The following is a 17483-nucleotide window of genomic DNA, read 5'->3' as shown; positions in this document are numbered from 1 at the left end:
ACAGTAATTCCAGTAAAATAGAGTCTGGATTTTATGCCAACTCAACAAGACTCTAAGAAAATACAGTTGTTTGCATCAGGAATACCCCAAAACACTGTTACCATGCTGTAATAAACTTTCAGCCATTACTTCAGCCCTGTCTACCTCTGCTGTGCTTTCTAATGAAGACACCCTACTAATTTTTAAGCTTGTCTGTATTGTCTAAAAAAAAATATAAAAGCGCAGAGTAGGGTATTAAATTAATTTTCTGCAGATCTGTTCCTTCTGAAACCGGCCTTGATGGTTTACAAAAATTATTTAGAACTGATAAGCAACAAACTGCTTAAGAAACAAGTAAGAATTCAAACAAGAAACAAATTCTATTTTTAAGTGAAACTCATGCCTTTATCTCTATGGTTTGGCAGCAAAAAAAAAGAGATATGCTTTAAACAAGATCCAACGTTCCAAGTATCCTTATAATTGTATAACCTACTGAGTTGCTCAACACACTTTTCTTTTACTGCCTTTCAATAGCAATGTTTAAGAAATTTATAACAGCAAAGTTTTAGTTTTCCTCAAAAATCAATATTCACCTAGTAAACATGCCAGATAATAGGAAAAAAGTGTTAAAATTCTGAAACAATTTGAGGTTATAGGACTAAGTGGGTCTCAAATAATTGCCCTGTTTATTGAACTGCCTTGAAACTTTCAGAATAATTTTTACCTGGCACAAGATACCTACTGCATGAGGGTATTATGAAAACTTCAGTAAATATTTTGAAAAAGGGGAGAAATTTGACATAGCTGATATTGACTTCATTTATCACTCATTATATAAAGTGTAAAAACAAGCTGAATGTAAAAGACAGTGCAAGGATTAAGCTCCTAATTCTTAAGAGAAAAATACTCCAGAACCCTCTTTATCACTTCATTACAAAAGGGAATCAATCCTTGTTTATATCTCCAGTACGGGCTTCTCTGTTCAGGAAAGGTACCACATCCCAGTGAATATTCCAAACATCAAGAGGAGTTCACCAGTCTCAGAACTCCAACCTTAAAAGATCAGATAACTATGAACTATAACCTGTCTGAAATTACAGTACAACCCGTTTTTAAATGCTTTTCACCATTTCGCTGGTTTTAATTAGCTGTTGGGTTGGTCATCTGCGCACAATGGTGGCATGCTGGCCTGCAAACAGAGGGACCAGAGCCATCCCTAATATAGTACCACTGAATTTATCTCAAGGAAGAGTTTAATCCACGGAGTCTAAAGGTTACACACGCCCTGCCCTCGCACATGTCATTGGCAAGCGGCTGTTGGGCTCTGGGGAAAAGCCTACCAAGCACAAAGGACCAGCTGTTTATACACAGGCTGGCACAAAAAATTACTCAGGAGGGAAAAGCTCCCCTCCCTTCCAGCTGGTTGTGCTCAAAAACACAGGATTGAGAAATGGATTCACAACCAAAAATGCCCTACAATTACTGGAGTGGGATAATGTGGCTATATAATATAACTTTGAACACTGAAAGTGATGCTGCAAACAGGTCGCCTAAAAGCATTGTAGAGACAAGCAACAATTTATAGCTGGGAGGCAAAGGTGAAAAATCCTGTGATTTGGCAAAAATTCCACTCTCCATCACTATGATGATATACACTATGTGGAAACTCACTCACTCTGTGGCATGTCACTGCAAAATCTGGCAAGTTATACACTGAGATGGCAACCCCAACCTTTGTTACTTCACTGATGATCAATTAAGATTAACATGAGAATGTTGTAAACTACATTGAGCCATGTTTCAAGGTTTGATTATAAACCATGCAAGTATCAATTTTTATGTTGCATTTATTTGCCAAAAAAGTCTGTTCTAACCCTTAGGGATCCGGTTCTCAATATGGTAATTAATTTTCCAGGTTTGTAATTAAGCAGCTTCAACATTGTACAATCAGTAGGTAATAACATTCAATTAAAGACACAAGATGCATTTTCACCTTAAAATGTTTTTACCCTTGAAGTGATACCAATGGAAGAGGATAAAATAGAGTATTAACACTTTTCAATTACGCTAAATGACTTTAATCCTGAAAATGATGTCCTACTTTAATTAGAAGCTCTTCTCTTTATTACAGCATGATGGATGTCCACTTTATTAGATTCAAGTGTGACACTATAAGCTCACTTTACATAAACATTACCATGTTATTAAAATGCTCTACAAGGAAGGGTTTGAAATGTTTGCTAGCACATCAGTACTTCCTATTTTAATCTCAGTATGCTATTCTACCTTCCCCTTGGAAAAACTGTCACCTTAGTGAGACTCACAATACTGTGTTTTCCAGGGTGTGAACCTTGGAGACATCTAAATTTCACTAAATATTACACTGAGAGATACACACTGAAGGTTTAGCTTGCATTCAGACGATAAAATAATCACACTCATAAAGTCATTGTTTTGTGGCTTTGTAAGCCACTGAGATAGTAGAGCACAAAATGCTGTCAGTTTGGTCCTGTCATTCTGGACCAGTTTTCTGATCTCCTGAGAAGGTGAAACAGAAGCAGGTGGGGCAGAGCAGGAGATCTGTGGTTCAGCTCTTATTTTTACCTGAGCTGGTACACACAATGCCTCCAGTAAAGAAATGTTGTGGCATCATATTCAGATACTAAGCTATAAAGTTAGTATGGGCTGATGGCAGAGCCAATTGCTGCCTCACAAATTTTGTCTTCAAAGAGGATCAGATAAATATCCTGATTTCCAAATTTCCAAACCAGATCTGGAAATTTCTTGAGACAATTTTACTGAAGAAAGCATCTGTGTGTTCAAAACCTTTATCTGTATGCTCTATGAGAAAATGCCAATGCAAATCAGCTTGCTGGATACATTTTGCTTGATCATGTCTAGACAGGTTGTGAACTGTAATTACTGGCTCTGATTAGTTCAAAATTGAGTCATACCTTTTTTTATCTGCTGTGCCTGTCTCACCCACCTGTTTGTTGGGGGCTTCAGAACAAAAAGCCTTTAACATATATACTGTTTCCTTCTACTTATCTGCACAGTGCCTAGCACAGGTTTCAACAACTTAAATGGCCTTTCTGTTCTTCAAAATATTAAAAAAGTGACACAAATTTCAGTGATAGTTTAAAAAGACAAATTTCTGTGACAGATTAAAAGAGCTGTGAAAGACAGTGTAAATAATTTTCCTTAAAATTTAATAATACAACTATTTAGAAAGACTTCAAAGACTTATAGGGTGCTTGCAACTTACCTGACTTCCTTCTTTTTGCCAGAAAACAGCTGGCTGTGGATTTCCTTTAGTTTCACAAGGAAAGGTCACAGTTCGACCCTGGGCTACAATCTGGTCTCGTGGTCTCACCACAAACTGTGGGGGAGCTACAAGGTAAGAGAAACCATGGTGTAAATTTAGGATATTTTGCAAGGGAGAGAAAAGGAATATTGAAGGAAAAAGACAACATTATGGAGATTTGTTTTATGTCAGAGGACATGACACCAGAAACATTCATTAGTATAGACAGAATTAATATATAAACAGAAACAACAACAGCGACAGAGAGCAGCAATATATGTATGTGACATCCCCAGGTATTAAAAAAAAATTAAAAAAGGAAAGAAACATTACAACCATACATGCTAGAGTCAATTCTGACAACATTAAATGCTAAAGAGCAGGAGTCAGGTGTTTATATTGCTGAGTCTGGATGTATTCTACCTTTGCTCTGGAAAGGCAGCAGCACCCTCAGATCCTCTCACACTTCATAGAGTTTGCTGGAGCTATCATGTATGGCAAGGTATGAATTAGGATAAACAGGCTGACTTTCTTAATCTGCCCCTCTGGACTTTTAAAAGTGATTGAGGAAGGAGAGGAATGTTTGGATGACAGCAAAAGAACCCAAGTTCAAGAACACCCTTACTCCTCTTAGAAGCAGTGTGGTCAAGGATGGTGTGGGGAGGAGGACTTGCTGTAAAAAGAATAATTGCTAAAAGAACACAAACTTGGCAAATCCAGGTTTCAGCTAGTTTAATGAGTAGAGAGAAGCTAAAGTTGAAGAGTTGATGGGGAGAGGTGAATGGTGAGTAAGAAGGAAGAGGTATTTCAGGAAGTAAGGAAGACACAAGGAAAAGAAAAAAGGAGACTGGAGTTAAAACAAGAAAGAAGAAGCAGGACTGGCTGTGTTTTCAAGTTGCTGGCATTAACAGTGTTCAGTCATAGGGAACCAGGAAGCACAGTCAGAAGTGAACAGTTTCTAAGAGAGGGGCATAGTTTGACTTGTCTGGAGGGTAATGGTGGAGAATAGACTCAATGCTTGGGAATGTAAAGGTAGAGAAAAGGTGCTAACGAGTAGAAAGAGAGTGGGGAAGAAGTGTTAGAGGATTTGAGATAAATAAATAAAGATTTAGGATTTATAAGGATTTTAAAGATTATAAGGATTTGAGATAAACTTAAATAAATCAGTGACTATGTTGAGCATGATGCAGAAGTAAAGCAAATGATTTTTCTATGTGGGACATGAAAACTCTCCACTCTTGGTTCATCACTGAAATTCATTGGGATTTGTACTCTTTTGCATATTTTAAAACTGTAAGCAGCATCTCCAAATATTCTCATTGAAAGATTAGCTAACTTTTGGGGCGGGCTGAAACAGGGGGAAAAAAAAGCACAAAAGAAACTCAAACCCCTCAACCCACCCTTGTTTTCTTCTATTCCACTATTGGTTTTGTGGGTGTGCAGAGGGGATGGTTTAGGAACACTAAGCTTTCAGGTAAACAGAATTTAAGTGTTTTAGAAAACCGTATTTTCAGCATTATAATTACAAACTATTTAATTAGGCACGAAGAGCAATCAAGACCCAGCTTCCGATTACACCTGCTGACAGCACAGACACAAACCTGCTAACTGCATAGAAATGTGAGCAGACCTGATTCTCTTGAAACACACTTTGCAGTTATCTCATGAGGTACTTCCCAAGGCTTTACAGATCAGCAGGAGTCTAAAGAGCATGGGTTGAGTAGTGCTGACACTCTTAAAGCAAGAACTTAAAGCACTTAATAAACATGAATCACAATCAGTTGAGAAGGTAGAGGGTATTTTCTTCTGCCTCACACTCCTAAAGAGAGGTTTGGGCCTCTCTGGAGAGAAATGTCCACCTCTTTCTCCACCTTAGGAGGTGTTAATCTCATGAACAGGCAGGATTAAGGGTGAGGTGTCCTCTTGCTGCCTGTTTACAGCCACGTGTTTTGAAGCTTCTATAAGGGGCTGCTAAACATACTCTAGGAACTGAACTCATGCTACACCACTTCTCAGGTGCTGATCAGTGAGTTACTTGGGTTTCCAAGTAAATCACCCAGCATATCCCCATGCAACCCCCACAGGTGCCAGGAAATGGCAGTGTGCTAACCAGTGCAGTGTTTGGGTGGGCTCCAAGACCACAATCTCCCTATGGTGCCTAAAAACCTGGTGCCAGACCATCCCATAGATCTATCCTAAGCAGGATGGATGGTTGAATTCACTTCACAGACAGTGCTCTCAGACAGCTCAACAGAAGCAAGAAGAGCACGGCACTTCCATGACCTGTCCTTCAAATCACATAACCAAGTAAATGCAAGGGAGGCAAGTTTAAAGGTTCATCTGAAACACTCACACACATGCAGATCTCTACTGTAAATCCATAACTCAGAGCTCTGAACAGATACCACACAACTGAATTTGTCACTTTAGCAGACCTTCCAAGGATCAAATTAAGGTAATACCTTAATAAGGATCAATAATAATGGTAATACCATTGTTCCTGGTAGTCAAGGAACAATGAAATGAGAAAATACACACCCTGGTTTCTATCTAGTTTCCAGTTCTTGACCTAGTTTCCTAGTTTTCAATATCTCTCATTTTCCTAAGAACAGAAAGAAGCTCCTCCCTTTTTTTCTTCTTCCTTTTTTTTTTACCCCCAATCAGACAAGGAAAATAAATCTGTAACTCTGACATGGACTGACCCTGCTGCTCTATTCTCTCCCTGCCACACACCAAGTCCTCTCTACCATTTGACCATAACACCGTATCTACCATAAGTAGATATTTGGCCTCACAGTTACTAGGTCAGCTTTCTAAGAACTCCGGCAAACAATCATGTAGTTAACATTAACATATATTATGCAACAACATATTTTCTAGCTTTGCTCTGCAGCCTTAATGACTAGAAATTCACTATAAAAATTAATCAGAGCTTTTACATTAAATAGAGCACAAAACCAGTTTCTTCAGCCAAACTATTTAGCACCATAAGTTTAAAGGACATTAAAAACATAATTTTTGAAAACTAAAATTTTGCATGGATTTTTAAAAATTTCTATAAAAAACCACAGTTATATAATGAAGGAAATCTTCATTTTATCAGAGTTTGGTGTCATATTCAGCTATAGCTCTGTTTACAGACAGCCTCTGATAAAAATACCATTGTTTATACCATTTAAAGACTGTTTTCACAATATCAGTTTTATCTGTCGATTTCTAGTTGAACTTGAAAACTGAAAGTAACAGCTAATAATTGCAGGAGTAATTCTTGGTCAGATGTAACTACCCAAACACTGTGACTGTCATTATCCCCAGAGAATGCAGCATAACCCTGCTCAGAGACAACAAGGCTTCTTTGACAGAATAAGCACTTGGGTTCTTCAATTTTCCTTAAAAGAGAGCTCATTATGCTCACATATGGATGCTGTTTATAAATACAGACAAATATTATTACTTCCATTCTGCAGAAGGGTTAAGTGAGATCATGACTCGCTCCAAGCGTGGCTTCATTGGAACTTCGGGCAAAATTTATTCAAGCCATTATTGCTGCTCTCAAAGTAGGTGAATTTCTAAAACATTCTGAAAATGTACAGTTAGAGAAGTAACAGTAGGCTTGATATGCTTCAGCTGTTAAAGTTATGTGGTACTTTAATGCTCAGCTCAAGCTAAACATTAAGATCATTAGAAGGATCGGTTGAAAAAACTTATGAAGCAGCAAACCAAGTGCTGTGCCTATCAGACTATTACTTTTTACTATTTCAGATGTAACATAAACTGGATTGGAAGAAGCCGAGTGGAAAACCTCCTGCTTAACTGACATCTGAAAGTCAAAGACAGTGGCTCTAAAATGAAATATATTGCTTGGATTCCAGTGGACTAGCCAAAAATATGGGAAGAAAAAGAACAATTAAGATTACAGACCCAATATACTTCTATTGAAAATTCCTCTCCTTTTTTACTTGAGAAATTTAAATTGTACACAGTAAATTAGATTTGATTTTTGGCAAATTATGCTTTGATACTGCATTCAGCAAGCGCTGGCTTCAATCAATGTCACACTAGAGCTCTGTTATGCTAATAGATGATATGGAAATCAGATGGTTGAACATGAATAGAAAGCACAGGCCATGTACGAGGGGGCTTTGAGATGAGGGGATGGGGGGACCCTAAGGTTAATCACATCATGTTCAGAACTGTTTTTACAGCACAGAACAGTATTCGACTGCGGGAACTAAAATGGAGATAGAAAAGCATGAGCTGTAGTGAGCATTAGTTATGTTGCTCACAATAGGAAGAGTGCATTCTGTTGCACTCTTTTAGAATGTTGGTGGTTTGTGCATGACTGAATGTATATTTTATGCTGTTAATAAATGTATATGAAGCTAGCCCCTGATCTGGTGTTAAAGAGCTGCAAGAAAAAATACCAAATAAAAATGCTGCATATTACTTCAAAGAGATTTCTCAACTCTACTCCAATCTTAATAGTTAGCAGAATCTTTAATCTGATAGGATGGATTTAATGCATTTCTTCTTAATACTGCTGCTGAATACTAAAGGTTACACTGAGTCAACAGCAGCTGATAAAGCTGCTGATGCAGAAAAGCTTGACTGAGACAAAGTTCATCCCTTGTAGGTGAACTCTGGTCATCTGATAAGAAATGTGCCAGAAGACGCAGAAGGGGAGGGGAAATTTGATACATAAAAATGTGAATTCATAGTAAAAATGTACATTGATACCATATCAAGTATTAGCAACATTTTTTCTCAGTTTTCTCAGCTGATATTGTGATTTGGAGTTCACATGGAATTCAAGGATCCTATGGGAATTTTATTATCATAACTTGCTTACAGTACCTTCCCCGGACCAGATGCCCTTGGGCTCATACATGATATTGGTGATTTTAATTAAAATTAGATATTTTAGCAAGTTTTTTTCTAATATTTCTACTGCAACAGACAGGATCAATGAATTAAGACAAATTGTAGGAAGTTCAACAAGGTCAAGTGCTGGGTCCCACACTTGAGTCATAACAACCCCAGGCAGTGCTACAGGCTTAGGGAAGAGTAGCTGGAAATCTTCCCAGCAGGAAAAGACCTGGAGGTGCTGGTTGGCAGTGACTGAACATGAGCCAGCTGTGCCCAGGTGTCCAAGGAGGCCAATGGCACCTGGCCTGGACCAGCAGTGGTGTGGCAGCAGGGCAGGGACTGTCCCCTATGCTGGACACTGGTGAGGCCACACCTCAATCCTGTGTTCAGTTTTTGGGTCCTCACTGCAAGAAGGACATTGAGGTGCTGGAGCATGTCCAGAGAAGGGCAACAGAGCTGGGGAAGGTCTGGAGCACAAGTCTGGTGAGGAGCAGCTGAGGGAAGTGGAAGTGTTCAGCCTGGAGAAAGGAGGCTTGGGGAGATCTCGTTCTCTACAGCTCCCTGACAGGAGGGTGGGGGGTGTCTCTTCTCCCAGGTAACAAGTGACAGGCCTAGAGGAAATGGCCTCCAGCTAAAGAGGTTTAGATTGGGTTTTAGCAAAAATTTCTTCATCAAAAAGACAGTCAAGAAGTGTAGCGGGATGTCCAGGAAGGTGGTGGAATCACTATCCCTGCAAGTATTTAAAAGATCTTAAAGGTCTTTTCAAACCGAAACAATTCTATAATTCTATCAGGGAATATGAGAATTTATTCAAACCTCACTAAAGCTGGTAGAAATTCTCCTATTGGCTTATGTGGACTTTGGATCAAATCCATTGGAAAAAAAAAAAAAGTATTACAGGAAATGAGTGACAGCAACAAATTTCAAGGGCTTAAATTACAGATTTGACAACCTTTAATTACAACTAATTTCAGTTGATAGTGAACTGCACATGAAATTCATCATGGAGATTACTTAGGCAAGCTAAAGTGATAAAGATGAGGGCTTCATTTTAAACTGGAATTGTTTATCATCCATTAATATATTTCTGTGACTGGTTCAAAGGGGGTCAGGGGAAAGATGCTGACTTGTACATATTCTAAGCAAAATTCAGATAATGAAAGGGGAAAAAGCTCTGAGGAACAAGTAGAAACACACTGGCTAGATAGCAAGATTCTGTAATACTCAGTTCTGCTTCCATCAGGGAAGAGACAGCAGGCAAACCTAAGACTTCCACCTACACACTCTTTTTCAGCATTGTATATCTGCAGCAATCAATTAATTTCATTTGAACAATCAAGGTTTCACCTGGTACAATAGTGAGCCATTCTGTCTGGAGCTAAGTCAATCAGCTGGGTGACAAGATAATGTTGCCTTCCCCAAATTGCTTTTTTACTTTGCAATACTCATGAAATCTTATTTTGCAAAGACTTGGAGCTGGTATCTCAGGGCTCCTCTCAAATCCTTACTGCCGTGACAATATTCATGTGGCACACTCAACTGCCTCTGATACACATGGATATTTTAAGAGATCAAACTCAATTCCACTCTTACAAGTACAAATCAAGACTTGCCTCTAAGACATTTACACAGAGAACAGAGAAGCCCACAGAGCTCCATCTAAAGTAATATGTATTTTCAAAAGGGAGGTAACCCTTGACACCATCTATGGAATAGAACTACTTATCTGTAGGATTGCTTTGCTGGTTCCTGATACCAGCTTAGACAATTGAAGGCAGTACAGGAATTCTTAAAGAAAAAAAAACCATTATCTTCTACCTTTCTGTGTCATTGGTTAAATTTGTCTGGCAGATATTGAAATTTTAGATGATTTTGTGACACAAATGCAGAATAACACTGTAAGATCCTATTTATACACCTTGCAATGATGTTTAGCATGAGCTGCCAAGAAGTGCAGATACAAAAGTCTAGAAATTTTGAAAGATCTTTTGCAAAGCTACTATTGCTGATGGAGTAAATAGAGGAAAACAAAATAGGTGCAGCCTCAAACTCCAGAAACCTGGGCTGATTCAGCAGCTCTTCCCTCAAAAGTCCAAATCTTCTTAATGGGTACTGAAAGTGAGGTGTGGTTGTTAGGACACAAAGTTATTAGTGCATTATTAGCTGTGAGTAATGATAAATCAAGAGGTGTAGCCTCTGACACAGGAGCCATTGTAGAAGACAGAGAGGATGACAGCTTAGGCCTGTTACTAAATCAGATCTTTCTTATCAAGGATAAACTAATGGAAGATAAGGATAATAATTCTCTTTCAAGAGAAAAGATATCTTTAAAGACAAAAGATATCTTTAAAGAGAAAAGATATCTTAATCTTATGGTGTACTCCAATGATTAGGTGTGTTCACACACAGGGAAGGCAGTAACTTTTTAGCACTTGAGTTACAACTGAGTTACCTGGAAAATGAGTCTCCTCTCTTATTCTGCCATTCCCTAGGCTGTATGAGAGCGGTAGCCTTTGAAACAGATGCATAAATCTCATTTGGTAGATGATTTTTGTTTTGGTTTATTGTTTTTGGGTTTTTTTAAACTATGTCTTCTTGCTTGTCTATTTATAGTGTTCTCTGTCTTTCATGATTTCTTCTTCAGGTGAATAGTTCTGCCACAAAAATGAAGAATGGGTAGGTTGTGGGGATAACAAGAGATTTATGAAGCCCTTCACTACATCCATCATGTTATTTTAAAATCATATGTGTGGAGGGGGTGCTTGGTTTGGAGTCTTCTGGAAAGCAGCTTCCCATAACCTAGGGAAGCATGGATAATCCATGGCTCGGATGCCACCTTTAACACTGACACTGCTTCAAAATTAGTTCTCATGTGTCCTGCGACAACAGGTCAGATACACAAAGGCAGAAGCACATGGCACAAGTGGGGAGACCTTTTGGCAGGTTGAAGGAGAGGAAACACCGGGGAAGAAGAATCAGAGCAAAAGGGAGAGAGTGGGGGAAATTATTATCAGGACCAGTTCTTCTGTACGTGTCCTTCACACTGCTGTTGTCTCATGCAAACTGAGAAACTCCTTTTTTTTTTTGGTTTGTTGCTGTTTTCAGATGAACCATGTGTAAACACAGCATTGTGAAAAGAGCACACTTTGATCATTTGAGAATGCTAAACCTCCTTTCATACTAATTGTTCTAATTTTCAATTTAAATTCAGGTTTTGAATTTCACATATAACAACATTTTTATCCTTCAGTTGCTCTGAAACACTGAAGCAGATAATCTCTTAAAGCATGGAAGCATAAGCATTTCTTCCTTCTTTGCAAGAGGTGAAAGAAGTCTAGAGAATCAATAAATAAAAACTGCTAACTGTCCTAAATATTTTGATATACAGAATCTCTCTTTTATCCCTGGATGACCCAAAAGAATGAAGTGGGATAAACCTGCATGGTGAAAAAAAGGATTTGTTCTTCATTCTTCTCTAGGACTAATGTCAATAAAAAAATACACTGAGAATAACTATTAAAAAAAAATCAAGTCTGCCTCCTACATAATCAAAAAGAAAGGCATCTACTTTCCACTCCCCCATCCCATTTTCCAGTGCTCTGACTTCAGCAGCAGCACTTTTCCTGGGTTCATCCTTCTCTTTGCTTTATAGTGCATTTAAATATTTAGTTTCATATCTGTCTTAATTTCATCTCAGCATTAGACTGTGGCCTATTCTCACTCAGTCATACATCTCTATTTTATTATAACTTGTCCAATCACCTCTTTTAAGCAGCCCTGGAATTTTACAGATGGTACTGATAAACCCCATCCAGAAAGTTTTTAATTTAGTTTTGGTGTACATAAAGAAAGGGAACATTGGTTCTGTCTGCCCAATAACTTCCCTTACTCAGGACTTTCTCTACTTTAAACAATGCTCTGTAATTTTTTGCTTTTTCCCAAGTGCCTGAGATTCAGGACATACCTTTTGCTCCTATCACATAGAAAAGATGTGCTCTTCTAAAATCTTAACACTTTAGCCTGCTTGGTTATGTAAACTGTACCCCTTAGGGGATGGCTGGTGCTGCTCTTACTTTCTGTGAGCTTACCAAACAAAACAAATTATGCCAACAAAACTACATGTAATATGCCTTGATTCCTTTTTTTCAGGGGAGATAGGAGGACGGTTTGTTGGCAATATGTTTAAAAAGGAAAAGCACAGCCCTTGCTGATACAGTAGGATTTCATCAAAATAATGAGTGTAATCTGGTTAGCTCCCTCAAAGAGACATGAATTCACATGCTGCAGAGCTAAGGAGCTGACGAGAAGGGTAAAGAGCCCAGACAGGCTCACAGGTACATCTATAGCGAGGAAGACGACAAATTCCTGGTTTGCTCACCCTTGAAAATAAAGAAGGCTAAGAGGAGATACTCTACTCAATTTGGAACACTGTTAAACTAAAAGAGAAAAAGGAGAGAGGAAGAAAAATGACTATTTATTCTGACTGACAATGTTAACATTGAAGGAATAGGGCACACAGTAGTTTTGCTGTTGAGTAACACTGAGATCACATCCAAGCTGTAAATAGGCTGGCAGCAATAGAGCAAAGAAAGTAAAGGGAAAAGTGAATAGATTAATGTATTGATTTCCACATTCCTCTTGAAGGAAAGGTAACCAATTACTCCTTTTACTGAAAGGAAGGGAAAAGCTTGGGGAGAGCAACACATCAACAGACCTTTTTTATACACTAATCTTCAAAGACTTATGGATATACTCAGAAGCCAAAGAAACAGGAAAACAATTCCCACTGATTTGAACATGTTTTGAGAAACTTTGAAAGTTCAAAAATAAAAGTTATGCATAAAACTTCCTAAAACTTCCCCAAGCTAGAGCTCAGCAATTAAAAAAAAAAATTAAAATAATGGGACTCTTGATCACTTCCTGTATTTAAGCGATTGAACTTAAGGCAAAGTAGAGATGATAAGGACTTCAAGATTTTTAGAGTGGCATTTATAGGCTACAAAAAATTGAAACAAGTCAGCTCCATATTTTAATCTCTTGCTGGTATAAAAAGCAATCTGCATTTCATTCTACAGCAACATTTTATCTTTAAATCTGAAGATTTTCTGACTTTTTAAAAAATAATGATGTCTTACTCTTTATTTAACTCTTACTCTTTTATTTTAAGTCCAAAAAGCCCAATGTCCACTGTTGTCCTTATCCTTTCCCAAACATTTCTGTAAGTGGTACCAGACAGGCAAGATAGCATATTTTGATATAAATTTAAGATTTCTGCCACTGAAAGATGGCATTGTAGCACCAAGAATGATCTCATCACACACCAATCCACATTACTGATATTTTATAAATCCTCAGTGTCTCAAGTGAAGGTGATATGTTCATGAATGCAATAAAAATAAAAGCACTCATTGTATATAGACTTTCCCTGCAAGAGTCAGAATGAAGAAGAATAAAGAGAATTCTTTCTCATTTACCAATCTGAACCATCTGAGCAATGTCACAAAACCTAATACAACTTTCTGCAAAATACAGCTCTTTCTATTGTTTTTCATGCTGCACCACTCTTAACAGACAATTAAGTCATGCCACGCTGATTTATGTAATGAAAACTTCCCAGTGCAGATTGAAATGCATCATAGAGTCATTTTGCACTTAAATGCCAATAGACTGTATTTAACTAATAGGAAATCTGGAAAATCATGGCAGGTGTCTTAGCTGTCTCTTCACCATTGTGACAGAGAAGTTTAGTTTTTGTACTTAGTCTCCCTTTAGTCCCTTAGCTAAGTTCAAATACTTCACTTCTATCATGCTGGCGAAAGTATCCAGGTATCTGATGCAAGTCTATTTTTGGGAAGATGAGCCACAGCACACAACAAAAGACTAAGTGAACTTGACTAACTTCAAAGCAACTGACACGCAAAGAACTGTATTTTCACTCAGACTTAGTTGAAATTATTTTGCAAACTGAGTGGTACTCTGTCATCTGACTGACTTTTTGTATTATTAATAAAAAAGTAACTGGGACATCAGACAGGTCTTCATCGATATTCCACTTGAAGCTCCTCCATCTCAAAGCAGTACAGCAACTGCCTTTGAAAGGAGGGTCACTGTTACTGAAACTTTTGGGCTCTTCCCAACTATTGTGCTTCTTTCAGCAGCTATGCTCCTGCCCAACTGCCATAAGAAATACAGCAGAATGCAAAAATGAGAGAATTCTAACTTGCTCATCTGGAAAATCTACTTAATGAGTGAAATAACTATAGAAATGGTCTAAATAGGGATAAATGTCTTGTTTCCTAAACCCATCTGTTGTAAATCCTGTCAGAAATCTTTTCAAAAGGTTATAAATAATCTATTTTAGAAACAGGCAACACATTTATTCCTAGCAGCAAATTCAAACATGATGAGTAATTTGGCACAGAGCTTTTAAATTCACCAGCTGCCACCCACCTCAGGCAGCACCATACCTCATTTTATCTGTGTAGTATGAACCATTTGTTAATAAGTGCTTGAACCCAAGATGGTCATTGGTAATCCCACTCCTAAATTTTCTGTTCAAGCTGAAATTAGAATAAAACTACCATACCTAACAGAGCACAGATATTTGAAACAGGCAAAAACTGACTAGAAAATGAAGATTATTGTGTTTGCAACAATTAATAGAAATCTAAAGAATAAAGAAAATTTTTCTCTACTCTTCATTGGAAAAAAAAAAGAAATTTGGTCTTGTTTAAAACCTAATAAAGATAAAACATTGAATCGGAGACAGTGATGAAAAGTAGAAGTACCTAGATAATTCTCTGATGTCATGAAAAAAAATTAAACTTTTAAGTTCTGTCTTGCTAACATATACATAAATATACAAATGTACTTCTGTTAAAATATCATCCTCCTAGAAAGCTGAGAGCTAACTACACAAAGCAGTGTTTTCTTTAGCTTCCTTTAGGTAAGGAGAGGTATTTTTGCTCTGCATTTCAGTTAACTTCCTGAAAAAAAAGTTACAGGATTTGACTCCCTGTGCTTGTTAAATGACAATTTTAACAGAAGACTACTTGGGTTTCTTGGTGGAGAGGGAAGTTACTTTGGTTTGTCTTACCAGACTTTAAATTAAAAAAATAAAATTTAAAAAAAAAAAAAAAAAAAACAGGATGGGCTTTTTAACCTTTTTTAACCTTTCCCTAGTCTTGAATGAAATAGAGCTGTGAACTGCAGACATTAGTTTTATCTCAGGTGCTTAAGCAAAAAACCCAATACAGGTACACACTATCACAGTCCTTCTACAGGTACAGGATCAGATAAAAGTGACTGACTCTGATCTGTTTATACACAGCAATCCTCACATACACTTGTATGGGAGCTCTATGTCAAACATCTTCAGGATTAGACTTATTTACTCAACAATTCTTTCACAAGTCACAAAGATAATCACTAAATTAAATAATTTGATAAGGACCATATGTCCCTACAGTAATTATTTCAAGATCAACCATTCTAATTTAAGTTTCCTAAATAAATTCTGCAGAAGAACAAATTCCTTTGTCACAGTTGTTCTCTTTCAACAAAATAAAATAGCCTAGGCAGGGAATATGTGGAACTGACCACTGCATGATCAGACAATCATATACCTGGCCATAAAGTAACTTGAGACCAAGACCTGCTATATAAGCTTTGGAGATGGAATCAGTGATGACTCAATGGCCTGAAAAAATTTTAAAAAGAATCAGTGCTGTGAAATGAGACACTATCAACACTGCTGGAACCTATCATTTTCTTGTGAATCTCCAGTCATTTATTTTATGTAGTTTTCACAGAGCCTGAAACAGTCTCCAGTTTATGATTTTTTTTCCTTGCCTTTTTAAGAGTCAGCAAAATAAAATTTAAAAAAAGTATGTACAGGTAACTTTTAATCTTGTGGCATTTCTTAGTAAATGAAGAAGAACACTAAATTCACACCACATTTTCTAAGCACAGTAAAATTTTTTCCTGAGTTTACTGCAGTTTTACACTTCTGCAGCTCCTGGGAATTAATTACTTGAGAACAAGGCTAATGCCAAAACAATACAGTAGTGGTTTTGGTTTAGAGATTGCTATCAAAATCTCAAATGGAGAAAAGTAAATTTCTATTCTGCACAGGGAATTCTCCAGGTATGGATAAGCCATGCTGTGACTGTGGAGGAATTTGGCTTGGTTCCATGGATGTCAGTTCAAGCAAGTTAATAAGATGGGATCACCCTAGTTCTGGAAGCAGAAGCCTAACCTGGATTTTATCTTTAAATTACTCCAATCTTTCTTCCTCCAAATTTAGAACAGTGAAGAGCTGAGATGAGTTCAAAGTCATAAACTTTAGTCAAACAAAATAATCTATCAATATATCAATCATGACATTATTATTATATATCAAATAATCTATTAATACATCTAACAAAAGTTTTGACTAAGCAAATAAAGACCAAACCCCTCATCAGTCTCCATAAACACCAGTACTGACTTTTTACACTAATTCAAAAAATCAGTTACCATATTATTATTCTAAAAGATACATTTAAATACAAACTACAAATATCAGAAGAGCACTGCAGCTCATTAAACTAAATCCTTGTAGGCACAGAGTAAATATTCATGAAAGAAAATTGAATCATACGTTTGGGATATTTCTGAACACCAGAAGTGAATTTCAGCTACTGACAGTTGCAAATTTTCCATTATCCTCAGTAAGATTTTTATGCATCTACAGAATTTCAAAGGCACAGGAAATAATGAAGTTTTCAGTATGGGGATTTAAAACCTAGAGGTTGTCTTCCTCAGGACTTGTTATTCAAAACAATCTGCATCCTATACAGTGCACTCCAAACTGCACTCTAAGATGACCCAAGGGCAGAAATCAGTGATGAACTCCCTCAGCAAGCACAGAAATCTACAGAAATCTCCATCCCCTCTTCAATTTCAGGACTTCTTCATTTCAGAACTCTTTGAACGATACGATACAAGAAAGACGGGACATGCAAAGCCTGTGCTTTTTCTGCTGTGCAGGAAAAGCAGGATGAGCTGATTGTTTAGGTCCTGGGAGAAGCTCACCAAAGCCAACACAACCCTTTCTGTGGATTTCAGTGGCTTTTACACCAGGCCCAAAACCAGACCAGTAAAAACATCTAAATGAGTGACTGCGGCTCGGTCTCGGCACACCCACCCCATTTCACCGACCGGTACTTGGTGATTTGGCAGATGTGCTTGTAGACGAGACAGTAGGAAATACATTTGGAAAAAAGCACTTTGGCAGACAAAACCGCTTGCCTGGTGTTAGACAGGTACAACTATTAAGCGCTGGCTGCTTATT

The 17483-nt window shown here is 37.5% G+C and overlaps 1 protein-coding gene across 4 annotated transcripts in view; it reads right to left on the bottom strand.

Moving 5' to 3' along the window:
* Positions 1-17483, bottom strand: part of ROBO2 (roundabout guidance receptor 2) — a 1014282-nt gene that overhangs the window by 101521 nt on the left and 895278 nt on the right. For all 4 annotated transcript variants that reach the window (XM_064410930.1, XM_064410932.1, XM_064410928.1 and 1 more), the window contains one exon: positions 3245-3369. In XM_064410930.1, coding sequence (XP_064267000.1) covers positions 3245-3369 — 125 coding nt within the window. The remainder of the gene's footprint in view (positions 1-3244; positions 3370-17483) is intronic.

Source organism: Passer domesticus, chromosome 2 (genome assembly GCF_036417665.1).
Source record: "Passer domesticus isolate bPasDom1 chromosome 2, bPasDom1.hap1, whole genome shotgun sequence".
NCBI lineage: Eukaryota > Metazoa > Chordata > Aves > Passeriformes > Passeridae > Passer > Passer domesticus.
Note: the sequence above shows the minus strand (reverse complement) of the source record. Positions and strands in the feature narration are given on the sequence as shown.